Source organism: Silurus aristotelis, assembly GCF_946808225.1.
Source record: "Silurus aristotelis genome assembly, chromosome: 12".
Classification (NCBI taxonomy): Eukaryota; Metazoa; Chordata; class Actinopteri; order Siluriformes; family Siluridae; genus Silurus; species Silurus aristotelis.
Genome location: NC_139585.1, coordinates 19,756,649 through 19,779,543, shown reverse-complemented (window position 1 = coordinate 19,779,543; position 22,895 = coordinate 19,756,649). Strand labels below are relative to the sequence as shown.

The 22,895-nt window shown below is 37.7% G+C and overlaps 1 protein-coding gene across 2 annotated transcripts; it reads left to right on the top strand.

Annotated features, from left to right (window-relative positions):
• The first annotated feature begins 953 nt into the window (after positions 1-953).
• Positions 954-22,522, top strand: plxdc1 (plexin domain containing 1). 2 transcript variants are annotated; one of them, XM_083555735.1, is made up of 13 exons: positions 954-1,450; positions 11,011-11,156; positions 14,300-14,443; positions 14,807-14,876; positions 15,450-15,572; positions 15,652-15,770; positions 16,185-16,284; positions 16,393-16,488; positions 17,824-17,905; positions 17,997-18,057; positions 19,470-19,593; positions 20,673-20,821; positions 20,933-22,522. In XM_083555735.1, exons 1-13 carry the CDS (start codon positions 1,375-1,377, stop codon positions 21,053-21,055), a joined length of 1,413 nt encoding a protein of 470 aa, XP_083411861.1. In that variant the 5' UTR covers positions 954-1,374; the 3' UTR covers positions 21,056-22,522. The 2 variants fall into 2 exon arrangements, with proteins under 2 accessions (XP_083411861.1, XP_083411860.1); XM_083555734.1 differs by having other exon boundaries at positions 960-1,450; positions 16,390-16,488.
• The last annotated feature ends 373 nt before the right edge of the window (positions 22,523-22,895 follow it).

Sequence of the window (22,895 nt, the reverse complement as noted above, 5' to 3'; positions counted from 1 at the left end):
GTGTCTGTGTACAATGTGTGTGTTCTCATGGGTTTGATTTTGGAAAGCTAATCTCTCTGTGGGAGTATTGGCACTTTATGGTACTCGGCAGCTGTGTGGGATCCTTTTGAGTTGTTCCACTTGATCCTCTTGCTTTTTCAGATACATTCTGCAGAATTGTTGTACTGTTCTCACCATAGTGACATGCTAGGGGTCAGTAAAAGGGTGTAAAAATATTACCGTTGGCCATTTTTTACTGTCAAACATGTAGGCTCAGGGGAAGAGTTTATTTAAATGTTGGATAGCATGCTTAATGTTTTTACTATTGCTTTTTTTTTATTTCAGAGGAACACACACAGTGTCACACAGATTATGAGTGTGATAAACTGTAATAATTATCAATGCTATAAAGTGTGTGTGTTTGTGTTTAGAGGGATATGTTTTAATATCTTGGCAAGGACTATGTGTCCCCAAATTTATAGGAATATCTGACAATCTGGGCAGTTTTCAGCTTGGCATTGTGGGGACATTGGATTGTTTGTTTGTTTGTAGCAATTTATTTTCAAATATACAGAAAATGTGTGTGTATATGTGTGTTGTAAATTGTCAGAACATTTCCTGACTGTATAGCCTTGTAAAGCGTTTTTAGTCAACCTATATGCTACCTAATGTTTTTAAAATCTTAGTGGTTATTGAGGTCAAGGTTAGGGTTAGGTTTAGGATTAGGTGTTTAAAAAAAAAAAAAGTCATATTTCAGAAATATAAAATATATATATATATATATTACCTATTTGGAGTCATGTCTTGAAAAGCCACAAAAAAGACATTGTGTCCACCTATAGGATGTTGTTTCCACTAGGTGGCACTAGATACAACTCCACCCTCACAGAGTCTTGTTTTGACAGAAAGAGTAAAGCAGAAATATATAAATATTTGCAAGTGGGGTAGTCTCTGCCTGCCCTCAAAAGCGGGCAGAGAGAGACATCAAGAGGGAAAGAACAGGGAGGTGGAGAACTATTTCTCAGTTGGTCTGCCCGTCTATCCCGCCTTGAACTCTCGCATTACCATGACTACAGCATCCGAGAATTCAGTAAAAGAAATCACAGAGGCAGAGTGAAATTGGAAGGCAATAATCTGTTTCTTTTTTTCGAAGTGGAAAAAAGTAAGAGAGGGACAGAGAGGGAGAGAGAGAGGGAGAGAGAGAGAGAGAAGGGGGAGAGCAGAGGGAGGGAAGAGACAGAAAAACAAACTAGAGTAAGAAAAAGAGCTTGTCAAAGTGTATACGGAAAAGAGGAGCAAGGTGACACGGGAGGAGCCCGAGGAGGGAGAAGAGAGGAGAGGAGAGGAGGAGGAAGAAGAGGAGAGGAGTGAGTAAAGGTCTGAGAGAAAGCTGCCATGGGTCTGTGTGCTGTGTTGCTCATCTGTCTGTCCCAGGCAGAGCTTGCCAGAGTCTGGAGTCAAGAACTATCAGGTAAGATCTTCTGCATAAACTCTTTATCATACACACACACACACATGCACACACAGGTGACAGACTTGTTGTGTAGAAGTAGTGAGGAGTATATAATCACATGTTGCATAAGCTTCAGGAGGTCTGGGTGTTCACATTTTTAAGAATCTTATTAAATGTAATAAATGTCTCTGTGAATATTAATGATGTAAGAAAATGTAGTTTAGGGAACAGATACAGATAAGGTAATGCTGTGCTGACAGGTTTTTTTGTTTTGTTTTGGGTTTGTGCACTCTTGATCTGAGAGTTCTGTTTGCCGAATGCGTTTCTGTTTCATTTTACTGCAAGACTCGGTGCTGATGCTTGTGTAAACTTGTGTGTTTCGCCCCAATGATCCTTATGACTCAGAGGAGACAGTCAACACAAAGGCTGAAAGTTCGGCTACATCTGTTTGTGTCGAATTCTTCTCTTCATACTGGCCTGGTTCCTCACTTTGGCACACAGAAAGCCAAGCATGTGTGTGGGTGTGTGTGTGTGCGTAAAACTACACATCCTCTAGTCTTTGCCTACACATCAATGACAAACCTGATGATGGAGGTTCCATAATAGTAAGTCAAATCAGCTGTGTTATAAAATGTCTTGCTTATTTGGAGTGTTATAAACACATTGCTATTAGGATTAGAGAAATGCAGCACTGTATATGTAACTATTAGCATATAATTATTTTAATGCATACTTACTGTCCTCCTAATGACTTTGTGACCTTTGTGGTTTTGCTGATGTAATCTTCCCCTGAAACAGTCTTTTAATTAGTTTAAGCATCATCACTATTTCCCTTAATTTTTAGATTTCACCTTGAAGCAAACCAGTTACCAAACTGTATTTCTCGTACTGGTGCTCATTAACCAACAGAAATATGAGTGTGGACATATTATGCATAATTTCTTGTTCTCATTTGAGTGGCACCCTGTGCGTGTTTGTCTGCGCGTGGGTGTGTGTGTGTGGGTGTGTGTATTTTTGTCCTCCTTGGAGATGCTGTATTTTTAGCAGTCCTGATTCTTCTCCTCTCTGCTCACTGCTCCACTTTCTCTGGCCCCTGTCCCTCCTGTGCCTCTCTCTTCTAATGCTGCACCCTTACAAAGCCCAAAAGGCACAGAGTGTGTGTGTGTGTGTGTGTGTGTGTGTGTGTGCGCGTGCGTGCGTGCGTGCGTGCGTGTGTGTGCGCGCGCGTGTGTGCATGCATCTTCAATCTTGTGTGCTCATTGAGAGAACCTTCAGTCAAACCAAGGCAGAGTTATTCATCTATATGACCCATTTCTACACCTGGACCTATATGTCCTTCCTGTCCCATATGACCCACTTCCTCAACATGTTCTGCACACTTGTAAAATGCAACAGGCTACCATACTGTATTTCAGCCTACATCATATTCTATCTCAATCCTCAGTTCTGCTTCAGTTCTTGGGGTCCGTTGGATTATCAGGATTTTATTTCTTTGTCTGAAGTTTCAATTCTATAAACAATTCTCAGTTCTCTCCAAATTCTGTCTCAACTATCAGCACTGTCCTATTTGTCTTAATTCTTTCTCTGAGTTATCAATTCTGTCTCAAGTCACATTACTTTCTTTTAGTCATAGTGTATTAAGAGCTCTTAAAGCTATTACTTCTTAATGGTTTTGCTTGTAATTGGACAGGACATCAACATGGCATCTCTTCAGCTGCTGATTCAGTGAGACATAGAAGTGAATTTGGGATCATGTTGCTTGATTCACTTTCAGTGGAATGCGAATTTAATCTTGTGTTACAGAAATTAATTAAACGCTGACACTGAGCATGTGTTTCCACTTTAGCATTTTCATTTACATTTATATTTGTGGGATTTAGCAGACGCCCTTTTTCAGAGCGATGTACAAAAGAGCACATTGTAGCACATTCTTTACATTTGACAGGTTTCGGTGACTTATAGCTCATCTACTTCAAATTCAAAGCACTGTCTAAGACAAAAGGATGCTCACACACCCAGGCCATGAGCTCTCTCAATACTTCTTCTTCTACGTCTTTTCTGTTTTTCTCTTATCAGCACAGCTGAATGTGTTAGGGATTGGGTACTATGGTTACAGTCTGCAACACTTTATGCCAAATTGTGATCTATCCTAGTGAATGCAGAGGAGGCCCTCTTTCTTGCATGCTACAAATCACAAATGTGAAGCTTATAACTCAAATGATTGGCTCAGATATATGTGTTCACTGATCTAACAAAACTTAAGGGAACAGCCAGACTAATTTATCAATTCAAAGCAGCTTATTAATGAATGATTTACATTTCTAATATAGAAGTTGAAATCTCCAGGCATCTCATAATTTGATGCAATTTAGATTCTGGGTCCAAGATACAATTTTAAAGCATGTTTGTGCATCATTGCGTGTGTCCTTTTGCCCCTTTATCCTACTTTAATGGTATTTTATGATAACTTACTGCTTTTATTTTTTTATATTCACTTTCATCCATTGTGGATAACATTAGATTTGATTTTACTTGGGATGTCAATTTCACATTGAAAACACACTCAAATCTTTTATAACAATTATACTAAAAATGCAGGACATTTGACAGCTCTAACCATAACATTTCATGTTTTGAATTTTTGTTTTTGTATTGTTACTAAGTCGGCAGACAAACTGCCTCCTTCAGGGAATGATTCGCTTCGCTACAATTCAATTCTTTTCTTTATTCTCTTTCTCATACCCTGGAGTACAGTTATGCACTACAATTGTCACTGCATGTATCATTCATCAAGACTAAAAAAAACCTTTTGAACTGATATTTAGATGTAATTGCCAAGAAGTTCTCTCTTTCTTTTGACCTCGCTCTTCCCTGTCAAGAGTTCTGTTGCAAATACAATAACCAGTGATCTGCTAAAAGTGAGTTAAGAATAAGGAGATGAAAGAAAAGCTGCCCGTGGGCAGCCACAGCGACATTTAAGCATAGCAGAAAGGCCAGACCAGACACTGCAAAATAACAGGGAGAGAGCAAGGGCTGAAAACATCCCAAAGTCCCCAGAGGAAGTTTGTGATTATTGCTTTTTTGTGAAAGAAGGGCTTTTGGCAAGAGAATAAAGTGCAGTAATCCTTGCTGATTTGATTAAATTGGGATTGATGAAATTGAAATTGCAGGGATTTTGTGTGTGATTGTGAGTGAGTGAGTGAGTGTGAGAGAGAGAGAGAGAAAGAGAGAGAGAGAGAGAGAGAGAGAGAGAGAGAGAGAGAGAGAGAGAGAGAGAGAGAGAGAGAGAGAGTAAAAGAGTATGTGTCTGTTTATGAGTCTGTTTGGTATCTGAACATGTTCTATTTTCTTTTCTTCTCCTGTGTGTACTTTATCATTTAGCTAATATTTGTGGCTCGGCACCGTACTTGCTCTAAAGCTGTTATTCTTGTTGACATGCTCAGCAGGTTACACAGCAATGCACATGTCATCTATCAACATTTTATATCTAGTAGTTATGTTGGGTTTTGTTGAGAAATACGTCATGGTTAGTGTATCTACCCCGTTTGAGAAGTAAAGTGAATAAGCAGGCCGACAGGAGAGAAACTGCTGTCTGGGGAATTACTCTGATGGCTATTTTGCCTGAATTTATTGAGTAGCTTGGGGTCTGCTCCATCAGTTTCCTGTCCTTCCGTGCTCTATTCCTTCCTTTTCTGTCTTTTTACTGATCTTGCATTTAAAATCCTTTACAACTTTTTTTTTTTTAGTTTTATCTTCCTATTCAGCTCAGTAACATCTCACATTCTCTCCCAGTTTGTCTCATTTAGGTATGTTAGTCTCACAGCAATGTGGTCTGAATGACCTAATTAGATGGCTTTCATTGTGTGGCAGCAAAAATAGCCAAGCTTTTCCGGCTATGAAATCAAACAAGGCTCATCATTAAAACCAGCTCCCGAGTGACACACCATCCCAACTCTCCCTCTTCATATGTCTAATGCCTGGGACACACCACAAAATTGATGTAATGCTACATTGGTTGCGAAAACGTATACACACCCCTTCAGGTTTTGCACACATTATTGAGATATAGATTTAATTGAAAATGTATTTTCAGCAGTTTCTCCCATCGTTCTTGGCACACCCTTTCTAACTCAATCAGATCGGATGGGGAGCACTTGAAAACTTACATATTTCGATCTCTAAGACTGGTCTTTGAATCAGAATCTTGTTCCTAAGCCATTCAACTGTCTTGGCTGAATATTTTGGGGTCATCCTGCTGAAATGTGAAACTTTGTTTTTTGTTACATGAGTTAATGTACACTGTGTAAAAGGTTTTCTTCAAGGATCTCTATTTATTTATCAGTATTTTTTCCCATAATTCTAAATAGCTACCAATCCCTTCTTCAAGGTGCACCCCATAGCATGATACTGCTGCCACCTCTATGCTTTACATATAGAGGTATTTTCCAGTAGATGAGATACATCTGGATTTTGTCAGTTAAAGTTCAATCCAAACAATTACTTTTTTTGACTCACCAAATCAGAGAATATTTTTCCTCATGCTCATGGAGTTATTTAAATGCTGTTTGGCAACCTCAAAGCACCTTCAGGCAGTATTTTACTCAGGAGTGGCTTCCTTCTAGACACTACCATAAAGGCCTGATAAAGCATTTCTGAGATTGTTGTCATTCTGGCAGGTTCTCTCCCTCTGCAAAGGATGTCTGAAGCTCTTTTAAAACTGGCTCATGGTCCAAGGCCCTTCTAGCTTGGTTACTGAGTTGGCTGTGCTGCAAAGTCTAGGAAGGTTTTCTCAGTTAAACACTTCAGTGTGCTTATGGGAACATTTAAAGCTAGGAATGTTTAAAAACCCAAGCTCTATGTCTCAACAAAATTTGATTGCAGGGGTCTAAAGAAAGTTCTCAGACTTTGTCTTGGTTTTAGGTCTCACAAGTGAATTGTGGGAGCTTTAACACACAGTGCCCTTCTAGATCATGTCCATTCAAAAGAGTTTGCTGCAGGTGGATCCCATCAAGTTATAGAGATGTTTCAAGGCAAACAGGATATAACTGAGTTCAATTTGGAGTATGTTTACAAGGGGTTGATGTCAATGAGTTTAGTTTTTAAATAAGTGAGAAAAAAAAATGAATTGAATAAATTGGGCAAAAGAGAAGCGGTAATACTGTGGTAATACTATTTTAAAATTTTCATGATTATGCACATGAATGTTCATCAGCAAGTACTGATCAATAAGAACAGAACCTGGGATTTTGCATTATTTCTTATGTTAAAATGTTATTTCAGATCAAAACTAACAGAGGATGACAGTTTAGCTTGTTAATGATGCCAAGGTTGTATTTTTACACAGTTGCATGGACTCAAATTGCAGAATGTTGTTAATATAATTTCAATCAGAGAGCCTATTGAGTGGACTATGAGTGAATTAGAATGGATTTTACAAACTACATACCACTTTTTAATTGCTGTGATAGGCATCATCAATTCCTTTACCACTTATTCAGTGTGTTATTTGTTCATAATGCATATCCCTGTACAAAAGAGAAGGAGATTTTCATTCGCATCTTGTCAACAACTTGACCATTAGAGAATATATATCTATGACCTATTTGAGAAAACAAAATCTCTGTGGTTTGGCCAAGTCATTCACTACTGTATGCCAAATAAACAATATTGTTATCTCTCTCTCTCTCTCTCTCTCTCTCTCTCTCTCTCTCTCTCTCTCTCTCTCTCTCTCTCTCTCTCTCTCTCTCTCTCTCTCGCTCCCCCTTCTCACTTTCTCTCATTTTCTATTTATGATACAGAAAATCCTTCCCATGGGCTTTTACTTCATATTTGCTATTTTAGTTTTTTCTTTATAAGGTAGGAATAACTGTTTTTGTATACATGGGGAAAAAGAGTTGGGAAGCAGAGAATTAAGTAAAAATATCTATTCTTTATTTCTCCTTTAATGTTTCTGTTTCGCTTTTTGATTTCCCACCTACAAAGTAAGGCTTTTTCCATGGTCCTGCTATGGACATGAGATGAGAGTTGTGCTTGCTGTTTTATGCAGCAGTTGTAAAAGAGCTATGCATTTAATGCAGCTCTGGAAATCCAAGCCGCATGTGCTATATAAAACCATCATAAACAACAGACTTTCACAGAGCGCACATATCTATGCAGTATCTTACAAAAGTGAGTACACCCCTCACATTTCAGCAACTATTTTATTATATCCTCTTAAGGGAGAGAAATGAAACTTGTGCAGCTTGTGTAGCAACATAACTCAACATACAGCCATTATTGTCAAAATAAAGTGAGTACACCCTTAATGAATAATGTCAAAACTGTGTCCAAAGTGTCAATATTTTGTGTGAGCACCATTGTTATCTGGTACTGCCTTAATGCTCCTGGGCATGGAATTCACCAAAGCTGCACAGGTTGTTGCTGGGATCCTCTTCCACTCCTCCACAATGACATCATAGAACTGCTGGATATTAGACACATGGCGCTTCTCCACCTTCCGCTTGAGGGTGCCCACAGGTGCCCAATATGGTTTAGGTCTGGAGACATACTTGGTCACTCAATCACCTTCACCTTCAGCAAGGCAGTTTCATGTTGGCGCCATGTTTGGGCTCGTTTACATGTTGAAAAACTGCTGTTCAGCCCAGTTTCTTAAGGGAGGCTATCATGATCTGACAGTACATGTTGTAATCCATGTTTCCCTCAAATGAACAGCAACTCTCCAGAAACAGCAGCACTCATATGGCCCAGACCATGATGCTACCACCACATTGCTTGACTGTAGTAAAGATACAATTTTCTTCAAACAAGTTTATCTTATTCTCATCAGACCACATGACATGATTCTAAGAATGCATGCTCTTGGACAGGTTGTCTTCTGCTAACTGTTTGTGGGCTTTCTTGTGAGCCAGCTTCAGAAGAGGCTTTCTTCTGGGACGACAGCCCTGCAAACCGAATTGTTGCATTGTTGCCGGCCTTTGGTCTAAAAACTGACAAGCGGACCTTCTGCTTCTTCAACCTTTAAAGCAATGCTGGCAGCACTCATGTATCTGTTTTTTGAAGCCAGTTTCTGCAAACGGCACAAACAGACAGAAGACTTCTTTGATCGACCCTTGTGTAGCCTGTTTCGAGTGGAAACTGTCTTGGAAAACCTCTGTATGACCCTGGCCACTGTACTATAACTTAGTTTCAGGGTGTTATTGATCTTCTTATAGCCTTGGCCATCTTTGTGGAGAGCAACAATTCTAATTCTCAAATCCTCAGAGAGTTATTTGCTATGAGGTGCAATGTTGAACACCCGGTGGTCAGTATGAGAGAACTGTACTCAAAGCACCAAATTTTAACTGCTCTAATACAAGATACACAAATGTGTATGGTCTTGTCAAGCAGAAAAAAACAGAACATAATGAATAGGACATGTGGCTTTTGCATGGTAACACGACATACAGCTGTTATCACTTAGGGTGTACTCACTTTTGTTTCCAGGTATTTAGACATTAAAGGCTGTATGTTGAGTTATTTTCAGAGGACAGTAAATATGTACTGCTATACAAGCTGCACAATGACTAAAATATATCCAAGTTTCATTTCTATAGTATTGTTCCTTGAGAAGATGTGAGGACTGTACTCACTTTTGTGAGATACTGTATGCGTGTAGGTGTGTGTGCATGTGTGTGAATATGTGTACAAGTGCATTGAATCGGAAATCCATACTTGTAATTACACCAAACATAGCATTAAGATTTTATGCAATTTGAGAAACCAATGGATTCTTGGTAAGAGGCTTGACCATCTCTTAACATAACTGTATATTATATTTCAATTTCTCTGGTCTTTAATTCAAGCACGAGTGGTCTGTTTTTACAGCACTAGCATTTTAGCTTGCAGCTGGGTAGATCAATGTCACCCTCAGTTTATCCCGCCTGCATTTTTGTTCAGCTTAATGGTTTCTGCAGTGTCTTCCAATTGAGCAAAGACATTTAAAAGATGGTGAAAAAAGCATCAAAGCCAGACATTAATGTGACATCTAGAGGCCAGAGTGAAAGCTTTCAAGATGTCTTTTTGAGAACACAACATTTTTTTGGTTATTTTATAGAACCATGATGAGTGGCCCAGCAAACTCATGCCAGAGCTCATCATTTTTTCTGGCTATGGGTAACTGGGTCACTTTAACGAACCTGGCCTGATCCGCTTACATATGCACAATTGGTACTTCTACACACCTGTGATGACATTGCAATAGGTAAAAGTATTGTTATCTTTAAAGTATAGTGGTGTTTGATAATCATCATACATGAAAGGGAAGGAAGAAGAGAGCATGATAGGCTGCACAGCAGCACTTGTTTACAGATGTGTCACAAGTATAATGTCTGGAAATAGTTCCAGTGAAGCCCTGCGATATCTTTCATGTTACTGGAAAGAATGACTTGGCAGCACAACTTTTCAAGGTCCTGCTTCTAAGTTCACTTTTGGATAGACTCCTTTGATAGACATGGCTTCACTTGCCAGAAAAACTGCAGAGCTGGAGTCATGTAGGTACCACATGGTTATGTGTGTAAGTGTACATGGGAGATTTATACCCTCTAACGATGGTTGATGTGATTTGTTTACTACTAGATTATCTATTACAAGTAAAAGACAAATGTGTTAAAGATACATGGATAAGATTTTTTAGACAGGTAAAGTTCATGCTTGTCTGTTCAGAACATATTGACTTTAAATGTAAACTGGATATGAATATATGTGATAAGTGACTGGGAAATAAAAATGAGTCTGTCAGATCAGAAACATTATTTATCACTACTGGCTTGTCTCTGACACCTACACACACTCTGAATTACAAAGTTGCCACAACAGTAAAAGCTTTGCATCTGGTGTTCTTTGGCCTTCTCATATTAATCATATTACAGATGATGAGCTGCAGTCACCCTTCAGAACAGATAACTTTTTCAATAAAGTCTTGTGCTGCTAGTTTGTTCACTTCATTACAATGATGGACTATCTCCTAAATGTCACAGTTTTTGTTGTTCTTGGCACATGTTAGTCATGCACAGTATTGATTTGAAAATTGTGTGCAAGCTGGGGTCTATACAACAGTAATGACAGATGATTGGATCTGAGCCAAAACAACATTTAGTCTTAGGATGTAATGTGAGCATAACCTACTTCGGATTAAACTACACTAAAGTGCTGCCTTAAAAGATGTTTTGGAAGAGACTGATTTGTTATTTCCATCTTTTTTTCCCTTTTCTCTCTCCAATCTGTGACATACACAAACACATCGAACTTTCCTTAATTCACAACATGCACACAGGAAAAAAAAAATCACTCAGCAGTGAAGATGGCTCGGCAAAAACAAAGTACTTCCAGTTCCAATTCAGGCATTCAAGTTTACTGCCAGAGATTGTAAACATGTAAACTGGGAAACTGAGCGTTGTTTTCAGAGGTTTAAATCTGATCTAAAAGCACTCTGATACTAAATTTGATACTTCTATGCTTATGATCTGAAATGTTCATTGATACAGACTGTGGGCTGTGTGGATTTATTCTGTGTGGATTAAAAAGGTTTGTGTTATTCTCAGGTTCACTGCATGGACAATCAGATGAACAGAGAGTCAGAAGAGATCAGCAGGTGTCAAGCAGCAGTACACAGAACAGAACAGTGCAGGAGGCAAATGGAGGCACCCTCGCTATTGACACTCTCTCCGACAACATGACCAAAATAGTGGTGAGTTCTTTTTCTCCTTCTCTTCTCTTCTCTTCTCTTCTCTTCTCTTCTCTTCTCTTCTCTTCTCTTCTCTTCTCTTCTCTTCTCTTCTCTTCTCTTCTCTGAGAGTTACAGATTAGTTCCAATTTGCATTAAACAGTTGTAGGAGATTTCCACAATGTATATGCCCATCATTATGGATAAAAAGCTTTTATCCTCTTTGCTATGTCACTAAATAGAATTGAAGAGAAAACATGTTTTAATGATCTTTAAATATCCTAGTGGGTAGATAATAAAGAGACCTCACAGCAACTAAAATGTGGGTTTTATTTCAGTGCTTCTCTGAGCTTTTTTTTTTACCAATGATTTCCATAAACTGCATTATGCTTCCCACTCTTCAAACCAAATTCAAACCAGATTTGCCAATAATTCTGCCAGCAGAGTTTTGTAAGCATGCTGGAGTTGTACTAGATGTTTTAATGTGTGTGGGTGTGGATGTGACTTAGCACCTTTTTAGAAAAAACCCACATATGAAACCCTGTGATTAACATGTCTGCAATTTTCCTGGGTGCTTTATAGGTTTGTTTTGAAGTCAGGGTCAGCCCTTTAACCATAATGGACATTCTTGGTGACAATTACACAAAGAAATTGTAACTTTGTGCAGGAGGCAGGGCAGGGAATGGCACCTGCTGGAGTTAAAGGCTTCCCCCAGAAACAGATACCATTCTGGGGCGAGTGTATCAGGAAATCTGGGTCGTAAGCATTTATCTGGAGCACTGCTGCAGTTGCGTGTGTGTGAGCGTGATAGAGGCTGCTTTTAACTGCTCCACTTTCGATGATACCCACACCTCTTCACTGTACTGTTGCCATCCTTCTCTGTCACCTTCACCCAGAGAATACATTAATAACACAGTGGAGAGCTGGACTGGAAACACTTAACGCATGCAGTGTGTTAAGTCCAGATCCATACACAAACTTTTCTCACTCTCTTTCTTTGTAAAGAGAGTAAATCAAAGAGAATAATATTATCTGTTGAAAGTCTAACTTCCAGCATCCTGTCATTGCATGTCTTTTAATGGCTTTCTGGTATATCTTTGATTGAAACCGTTTGTTTCATTAGAAACTGTGTAATCATGACTTGTGGGTTTATTAATCCCCACAGCAGAATTCTTAGTGGTGTGTTATATAAGATACTCAGAGTTGTGGGCTGAATTTGTTCCAGACACATTAATGAGTAAATTGTGTTATGGTCTATTAACTTTGCTGTTTTGCCATTTTTTTGTTTAGCCAATTCTGGCTAAGTCTGTAGTCGTTAAGTCTTTAACTTTTTTTACTTGCCAAAAGGATTTCTTAAGAACTTGGTCACAGAGTTAATATCTTCATTACAATAAAAACAATAACAAAGAACGCATAAAAAAAATCATTTTGGATGAAAGACAAAGTCAAACTAAACTTTAAATATCCAAAATATCATTATATGTACAGTACAGAGTTACCACAGTGCTAATGAAAATGCAGTATGGCACTATATGGACACCTGAGCATGTGTATGTGCTTTTTGAACATTCTATTACAGGGGTCTTCAACTAAAATAGGTTGAGGTCCAGTAAATGAATCCTACTCGCCAGCTGAGGTCCGGACAATTATATACCTAGAAACATGAATTGATGCTTTTTGCCAGACTAAAGAATTGAGTGTAGACAACATCTTTATTGGGCACATAAATAAATAAATAAAAGTAAAAATAAACGATAAATAAAAGAAAGAGCTAAAGTGCTCTTGTTTATGCTGAACTGATATTACAGATCATAAGTAATGAACGCATACCTCTCCGGTTAAAAAAAACAAAACGGAAATCTCATATCACATAATAACTTCACACGTATTGTCTCTACCTAACTAAATGTATCTAATGTTTTACATTGCTCTCTTGTCTCTATGTTTGAAGTTGCATTGGTCAAATATCATCAGGCAATAAAATTCAGAAACACGCACAGGCGAAAATAAAGTGCGAGTGTTGGAAAAAATGTAAATGTGCAAGAAAAAATTTATCTGATCATTTGTACATTTCCTTTAAGTCCATAAAAAAATGGCTTAAAAAATAAAATCTTCAGTTAGGCTGAACTGAGTTGGATTTAAAGATTAAAGCATCTCGAAAAACTCGTTTTTTAGCATCAACTTTCCTTATTTTTGAGAATTGCATTGTTTTTCACTCACTAAAAGTCTAATCTGTTTGCGCATTGCTCTCTGCTGCCTTCACTGCACGCGCAACTGCGTGTCTGATCGTAGCAACAGTGAGCATAGTAATTGTAGTAGCGACCCGTGTCGCTGTAGAACCCAAACGGCTCTACTGAACTGACCTTGATTTGCCTGATATAAATTAGATTTTATTGGAAAATAGCGTTTGGCCAATATTTATTTTATTATGTGAAAAGGCTTCACGGCCCAGCTGGACACATCTTGCAGTCCGACCCATGTTTTATTACATATTTAGTTCCCATTTGCTGTTATAATAACTTCCACTCTTCTAGATGGAGGTTTCACTATATTTTGGAGTGTGCTTGTGATATTTCTGCTCATTTAACCACAGGGCATTAGTGAGGCCAGGTATTGATGTCGGTTGAAGAACCCTGGGGTGCAGACAGCGTTTTAAAGGTAGTTCGATAAGGGTGAGGTCAGCGCTCTATAGCAGGCCTCTCAAGGTGTTTACTTCCACCCATTTAAAATAAATCTTCAGGGAGCTTGCTTTGTGTTTTCTCATGCTGGAACAGGTTTGGGTCTTAAAGTACCATAGCTGAAGAATACAGATACTGAAGTGTCCAACTTTCTTGTAACAGTTTGGGGAAAAACCACAAATGGTGTGAAAAGTCAGGTGTCCCAATACATTTGTCCATAAAATGTATGTACTGCACTTTCGGTGTTGCTTTAAAAGTGTTTTAAATACAAATAAAGAGTCTTAATTCATAGCTTTTAGATGCAGCTGTAAAGATTATCCAAAATGAGTAAAACGTTCTCTCTCAGCCATCATAACTAAAACATTTATTGTTGTGGCTAATCAAACTGTTCAGTGTCACATCAGGCCAAAAAAACAACTTTTCAGGCTGTCATTTTTCATTTACTGTTATCTTCTTTTTGCCTCTTCTTATGTTTCTTCTCTCTCTCAGGAGGACGCTCAAAAATATTACTCATGGCGTAGCTTTGGTCCTGGCGACAGACAAACTCAAGAGCTCTGGGTGGACCTGAATTCAGTCCAGGAGGGTCAAGTCAGAGTGCATGGAATTCTGTCGAACACACATCGACAGGCAGCGGTAAAAATCATGCAACACACAAGCGCACACACACAGACTCAGACACACACACTCACACACACTCACACACACACACACCTACACACACATCTGCATAAAAAAAAAAGGTTTTTAAGTGATTGTCAAATACATGGCTGTGTTTAAAAGCACAAACAAGAAGTGTTTTTCCCCATATAATTGTCTTTATGGAGTATTTTAACATCTATTCCTTCTTTTCCTGTTTTTCTTCCTCCCCCACATGCTCTCTCTCTCTCTCTCTCTCTCTCTCTCTCGCTCTCTCTCTCTCTCTCTCTCTCTCTCTCTCTTTCTCTCTCTCTCTCGCTCTCTCTCTCTCTTTCTCTCTCGCTCTCTCTCTCTCTTCAGCGGGTGGCTCTTTCCTTTGACTTCCCCTTCTATGGACATCAAGTGAGGCAGATCACCATAGCAACTGGAGGTAGGACACACGCAGTCAATTGTAGCTTCTCTTCGCTCTCATTTTTCAGGTCACTGTCCTATTGGTTTGTCCCAGAACAATGTACCAAATCGGAAGACATTATTCTTGAAGTCCATAGGCTGTGTATGTGCATGAGTCAAATCACCTTTTTGTATATACAGATTAGGTATGGGGTTTTTTGCCATTTAACAGCTGTACCTTATCTAAGAAAATGCTCTAATGGTCTGCTGCTTCTTAAATTAGCATCAGGAAAATAGAGCACCAATGAGGAAGGCTTTGTTAATTAAAGATGTGGTCTCTTGTATCTTTCACTGATTAGAAAAGTGACCAGAATTCTGCCTGGCTGCAGCCTCTTGCATCCTAGATCTGCTCGACTAATTAACTTTCGAGATTATTTTCACATCACTGAGGAAATGGAATTTTACCTCAGTGGGATATAATAGGAGAACCTTCAGTAGGATTTACAAGATGTAAAAGTGATTCTAACCTGTTTAGCTGCTTTCAATGATTATTACACTGAGCCATTTTTTTTAAACTACATCTTTTTACCTCTTTTTTTTTTTTTTTTTTTAGGGTTCATTTTCACTGGAGAGATTACACATCGCATGCTGACGGCAACCCAGTACATTGCGCCTCTCATGGCCAACTTTGACCCCAGTTTTTCCAGGAACTCCACAGTATGCTACCTGGATAATGGTGAGTGCATGCAATCTAGACATCATATGAGTCTCAAAGGTTTAACCACTTACCTGACTTTTGGCTCTTGCATTGACAGGAAAGGTGTTTGTTGTACAATGGGACAAGGTGAGGCTACAGGGCAGGGAAGCAGAGGGAGCCTTCACCTTCCAGGCTGCTCTTCATCGCAACGGGACCATTGTTTTTGGCTACAGAGATGTGAGTTCTGTGGGACATGGTCAGAATGCCTAAAGCCAAATAATTAGCAAGCAGCCAAAAAACATTATAAGAACTTTTGGCCAAAAATGTCTGGACTCTGCTTCAGAAACTTAAACATGAACATTAAACTGGAATTTTCCAGGTTTAATCCAAGACTAGAAAACTGGTCTGGGTCTTCCCCTGACCCTGATCTTGTTAAGATGTTGCACCACTTATTCCTAATACTCCAATTCTAGTGGCTTAGCATTGCCAGAAAGACGTGATTGCACAGTTGTTTCTGCCATATTTATAGCAAATATGTCAAGTAATGAACGCTTCATTTACTAGCTGTAAATTTACGTCTAAATCCTTAACACAAGATTCTGCACATACAGTTCCACCTGAAAGACCCTCTGGGATGTTGTCTGTCATTAGGTGCCTTTATCAGTGGAAAGGATCAACTCTACTGAACACCCAGTGAAGGTTGGTCTGTCTGATGCCTTCATGGCCTTTATTTCTTCCCCACAATCACCAGGTTAGTTCTTTTTAAATCTCTTTTTAAAATCTTATCAAACCCTTTTAAACTCATAAATACAGTTTTATTCCTAATCTCGCTAATAGCATTTTATCCTTACATAAGCAGAATCAAAAAGGAGGACAATTTATGAATATCATCGGGTTGAAGTCAACACCACTGAGATTGTAAACCGCTCTGCATTTGTGTTCAGCCCATTACCTAGTGAGTGTGTGGCACCACCACTGTTACATTCAAACACTGTTACATTCATCCACTGTCATTTCTACTATAAGGTTAGATACTGTTTTGTATGTAGTTTTATCAGTGGTGGGCCGTCAGGGCTAGCAAGGCCTTCTCTGCTGGCCTAAACACTATCAGATGCACTGACCTTAATTCTAATATTTGTTTTATGAAATTGGATAAATTTATTCCCAACAGTCTATTCTCTTCATTTTGTAGCGTTTCTCTTGGCTGCACTGCAGTACGTGTATGTAGATTCTTTGTTCAGATCAGATTTCAGCCTCTATGTGCTGTCATGTCAGTCTAATCTGCCCAGGGCCCTCAGATTCAGCAGTGCTGGCCCATATATCTTAGACAATATTAGCAATGGGTCTGTTTCTTTAACCAATCAGATTTCAAATTCGCCTCAAAATAGCATTTTCAGCATTTTTCCATCCTCTGATTGGTTGGTCAGAGGGAAACTGTTACAGCCAAGTTTGTACGTCTGTAGTGCTCTGCACACATTAATACATCTGAGTTAGACTTTTTTATGCTCACAATGGCTGACAGAGAAAGAGAAATTGATTTGGTATCAGACATTCTTAAAAATCAATTTTCAAGAAAAGCTAGACATCGTGAGGAGGTCGGCCAACCCGGAAGCTAGCTAGCTTGTCTCAGCCCGGGAAGTGGTTTGTTTGCCACTTCCAGACCAGTGCCTATGAGCGGTACCACTGGTTTACAGCCTCTGAGGAGCGGTGCAAATTATGAGGATGAATCTCTGGTGAGTAGGTTGTATTTAATTTGAATTTGTATTGTTTTTGTCATGTTATTAGACAAATATTGATTCTGAACTGATTCAGATGATGTAGGTGGCACAGTTGCAATTGTAGTGTAGAGGTTTGGAGCTTGCTTTAGTAAAATGGTATTTACCCTCCATATGTGAAATGCCTCTCTCTCTCTGTAATACCACGCATTGTTATATTGCGTTTTTGTACAGTATTGATGGTTTCTATAATTGCGACAGGATAGTGGTGGTATTAAGATGTGGATTAAGTCGGGAAACTGAAGGCCCAGGTACCAAATGCACGGCCCGCCACTGAGTTTTATAGTATTATAAATTAAAACAACTTTAAATTCAGATCGTATGTTCAGGGTAATTTTCACATGGGAGTATCATAAAAAGAAGTATATTAAAAAAATAATCAACAAATATTTTGTAGATGTATAATGAAATGGTCTAAAACAAACATTGATTCTAATAAATTTCTGCTTACCCATGGAGATGTTTTTGTTTTAACAATGTTCTCTTTGTGCTCCTTCCATGTTGGTGCACTTCAGCTTGCCTCCAACACACCAGCTGTGACCAGTGTCTCCACTCCAACCTCACCACAGGCTGTGGCTGGTGCAACATCCTGCAAAGGTATAACCTACAAAAATGTTAATTTATACTTTTTATAGCTTTAAAGTATGTGCGTGTACAATTATGTGTGCTTACTGTTGTGTGTTTTTAGGTGTTCAGATGGGATTGACCGGCATAGACAGGAATGGCTTGAATTCAGCTGCTCAGAGGAGGTACAAAATACCTGACAACCACATTTCCACTCACAAAGCTGGATACATTTTCTTATTCTTGAACTAGATTTCCTAGTGCTTTCCAAAAGATTACCACATGATTACATAAATAAAATAGATGAATTGTTATTTCTCTTGATTGCACAATTGATAGAATAAATGTGAGGGATATTTGTTATTTAATAATTTTAAACAGTTTTAACTTTTGGACTGGAGACTAAAGTAATGTTGATGAAAATTTGTTTCATTTATTTAATTTATTCATTTGTATATTGCTCTATAATTAATTAATAATAAGCATGTTAGGCATTTTTCATTTCTTTTTATAACTGTTGAAGTTAATATTTTTTATTAAGCCACTACACCCTTGAATGATTGAATCTGAATAGTCAGAAAATATTGGTTCATTTTCTATAACAGTGGCCCTGACAGTAGTGCAGGGCAAATAACACGTTTATCTTAATGCTTTCATTGTACTTCTGTTGCCACAATGTTGAAAACATACAATTGTACTGAATTTCTTTGTAAATTGTAGCAGCACAATTTCCCTTCAATAGAACTAAAAAGACAAAGTATACCATAGAGGTTATTTACAGTGAAGATAATACTATTAATTAACATTTTTTTTAATGCTTTGCTATTTAACAAATAGTGGAATAACATATATTTTTAATAGGGATATTTTTCTAAAATTAAACATTTATTTAACATATAAGGGTTCTCCAGTGTCACCACTTCTGTCAGTAAATTGTTTTCTTTACAGCAGAATTTTTTGTTTTGCTTTGTTTTCCTGATAAGCAGTTAAAATTAATGTAACTAAAAGGAATGGAAGTTTTTAACTGTTGTGAGTGAAACAATAACAGGACCTAATTTTTGTTTTGTATGATGTGCTATTCTTTAACTAATAAACATTTTCAGGAAAATCCTGTAGTATATGAGTAATATTTTTAAAAAAATCTCTAGGTGTACAGTTATTGAAAAATAATCATCTTTACAGATCATACCTCCCTGTTGTTGATTATTTTCTTAAAACAGCATGTCCTTGTGTATTTATAAATCTACTTAAAAGTCTGGAATATACATTGTTCTTTTGAAAAAAATGCTAAATATCAGTTTAACAAACAATTGGTTTGCTATTACAGAAAGAAAGAAAAATGAATACATTATAACATAATTACTACTATAATGTAAAGTCTCTATGTACAATAGTGTCTTTTGTCATTATGATTGAATTAAATATATAAATATTTAAGATAATATTAAGGTATAATATCAAACAAGTTTGTTAACTTAATACATTGTTCCTTAAAATCAAAAACGCAAATATACAGAAATATTCTATTTCAACCTACAACTACAGATTGATTAAAAGTCTTTAAAAAAAGTTCTGTTTTCCATATTCTTACTGTCAGGCAAAGGAGGGCACATGCGAAGATTATCCAGGAGGTACAGAAAGTTCGATGAGTCCATTCAGCTCCCCTGTTCCTCCTGCTACACCATCTCCTGCAGCTAGGCCAGGCAGCCCTGTCACTGAGGGTGAGTCATCTCATTCAGTCTTTTTTTTTCTTTATAAATCTCACACAGTTTATTTTTACACTGTTACAAGTAAGCATTTTGGATGCACTGAGAGACTTATTTTTGAGAACAGTCACTGAAATAGCTACACTTTACCATGCACTCTCCTAAACAGAGAATAATTTATCTAAAGCTATTGAAGGCCATTGGGATACTCTGCAAGTAGGTGTTTTAAGATGGGAAAATTAACAATGGACAGTAACAATACCATCTGCCTGTCACAGAAGAAATCAAGATTATTTATAGCCTGCAATAGTTTTTTTAATTGTCCAATTTCAGTGACAGTCTGTAATGAAGCCTCAGATTCATGTTCTGTGCTGAAAAGTGTGGAACCCAATAGGTAGAAAACAATGTTTTTTTTACTGTTGTAGCCTACTTACCTCAAGGTTTGACATGTTGTGTGTTCTGGGATGCTTTTTTGCTCACCACAGTCATAAACATTGGTTAACTGAAGCCTTCTTGTCAGCTCAAACCAGAAAGGCTGCTGTCATCAAGGGATTTTCTCATGCAAAACATTTATACACTGCATGCTTTCGTCCATACCATCCTGTGTAAACTCCAGAGACTGTTGTGCACAACAATTCCAGGTGACCACTGTATTATAATTTGACATTTATATGTTTTCAAATTTGATTCAAAACATTTTATATTAATTGGCCACGACACCGTCAGTTTCGGAAAATACTCAAACTGGCCCATGTAGCACCAACAACCATGTGCTGGTCAAAGTCACTGAAATCACATTTACCCTTTTCTGATGTTTAATGAACTATATCTCTTGACTTGTAGTGGCATTTTTTACATTCTACATAACTCAACATATAAATTATTGATTGGATGAATAAGTGTTTGTGCATATAAGCGGCTTAGGCTCTCATTATCTGAATTACTATTAATATGTGCTCTACTTAATCCATGGTGCTTTTTGTCACTTCAGAGATATAGATAAAGAACATTTTGTTTTATCTACTTATCACCATAATCTAACAGCTTACTTTTTTATCTCTTTTCCAATCATGACTTCAATGATTTGCTGAAAGGTTCTCCTGGTGAAGAGGAGCCACCAGAACACACTGCAATTATTGCAGGTGTAGTGGCAGCCCTGGTCCTACTGGTGTTTCTGACCCTGCTGGCTGTGTACTACATAAACACACACCCCACTGTTGCGCCGCCATTCTACCTCATGCAGGTAATTCTAATGACTTCATTTCGCAATTAAACAGTTCTGTGGTATAATAACATTACACAGTGGCACTGATCAGTGGTGTATTAAAAATGTAACTTTTCTGTTCATTTGTAGCGCCGAACCAATAACTATTGGCCGTCCATGAAGTTTCGCAATCAGGGTTGCCATTCCAGTTACGCCGAGGTTGAACTTGGGTTTCATGAAAAGGATGGCTTTATCGAGGCAGAGCAGTGTTGAGGAGGCAGGACTTCCTCCACAAAGGAGCCAGTTAATCTCTGTTTTTTTTTTGTTTTTCTGGAAAAAAGGTTCAAGCACTAAAAAAGACAATGTGAGGCTGTTAACCAACAAATGAATGGACACCAGAGACTGTGGATAGTTACCTTGCAAGCTTTCTCTGCCTCCATAGATTTGACAGTCCAGCCTGCAAACCTCTTGTGCTATTTGTTTATTCCTTTCATTAAGGAACAGGCAATGTTAATGGAAAATGTGCTAGCTGTGCTCTTGGTAAAGGCAGTAAGAGTGGCACATGCATTAACTATAAAGAGTCCTGCAGTTAGTGTACAGTACTATAAAACTTTGTGGAATTTCATTTTTAAAAAGATGTTTGTGTTTTATATGTTCAATGAAAAAAAAAAAAAAAAAAACTCAGTTAGCCACATGAACTGCACTTTAAATGAATTATCTTAGTAGTATAAGTGATATGATGGGATCTCTTTTTTCTTTGAACTTTTTTTATATTTTGTGCCCTAGAGTAAAGTTTCAGGTATCAGTAATGCAAGCAATGCACCCTCATCAATAGACAAATGATAATAAAAAAAAATCAAAATGATACTGTTTTATAAACAGGCAGTTTAGAGCTTTGTATTAAATGTGAAGTAAATTGATTGGTGATACATTGACAGGTATAAATGATAAATAAATTATGGCCCATGGCTTACCTTGGCTCCTTTGTGAAATTAAGATGGTCATATGTTTTTTAGCTCAATGGCTTTTTTCCAACTGGGGATGATCATTATCCAGAGATGACAATTATGGACTTGGAGTTGAGTTGCACTTCAGGTACAAATTGACTGACTCACGACTTGTACACTTTTAAAATTCCAGCTTGATTATTAAAATAAACACAAGAACTAAATTAAGGTTTGTTAAATTACTCAGAATTGCAGCTAAATGGCTTGAGACTTGTCATAGACCTTAGCTCAGAGACTTGAAAGTCTTACAGCTCAGAGACTTGTGACTTGGCTCAGACTTGCAGCTCAGAAACTTGTGACCTTATTCAGACTTGCAGTTAGGACACTTGTGAGATTTGCAAAAGGTGACTTGTATAATGATTTACAAAAAGTGATTTGTAGACATCTCTGTTAAACAATTGGGGAAAAAAATAGAAATGTAAAATCTTATAACCCAAGAATGACAAGTGTCTTTCTTAAAAATAATGGAAATGGAATCCAGTTCCAATCAGGGAAATTTGTGGAATTGTTGTGTAACCTATTAATGTTCTGACGAAATTCATATGCAGAACTGTTACAATTTGAAATTGTAATCGCATGTCATATGTTTAATACAAAGTCCTGATTTTGCAAACGGGCAAAACTGGTACATTGTTGTTGAGGGTTAAAATTACATACAAAATGTCATTTTGAATATAAAATGTGCTTTTAGTAAACCAATAAAGTGAAAATAATGTTTTGAAAACCATATAAAGAGTTGACTATTGATTTTTGTGTTTGACAAAAATAGCTTCACATTTTCAACTTCACATTGCTTCACACGTGCTGAGGTTTAAGCAGTATGGGCCAACAGCAACATCTGCAGGCCATTATAAATGATACGCCTAAAGATGCCTAGAAGATAGTCTAACATGCAAATCCCAATAATGATCTTAATTAGCAAATACGCGTCAATGCACAAAAAACTCACATCAAGTTAGTTCCATAGAAGATGTAGTCACTCTAGCTATCCACGCAACACAAACCCACCTGGGAGGTCACTTTAGCTGAGCATTTCCATCAGATATTTAGCTCAAGGCTCTAGGTCTTAATGATATACTTTGTAAATGGACCTAAGACATATTCAC

What these genes read in the sequence shown, in the direction of transcription:
- plxdc1 (XM_083555734.1), top strand. Translation starts at nt 1,375, where the DNA reads ATGGGTCTGTGTGCTGTGTTGCTCATCTGTCTGTCCCAGGCAGAGCTT. An exon ending in CTGGAGTCAAGAACTATCAG is followed by an intron (nt 1,451 to 11,010) that starts GTAAGATCTTCT and finishes TGTTATTCTCAG; the next exon opens with GTTCACTGCATGGACAATCA. An exon ending in ACAACATGACCAAAATAGTG is followed by an intron (nt 11,157 to 14,299) that starts GTGAGTTCTTTT and finishes TCTCTCTCTCAG; the next exon opens with GAGGACGCTCAAAAATATTA.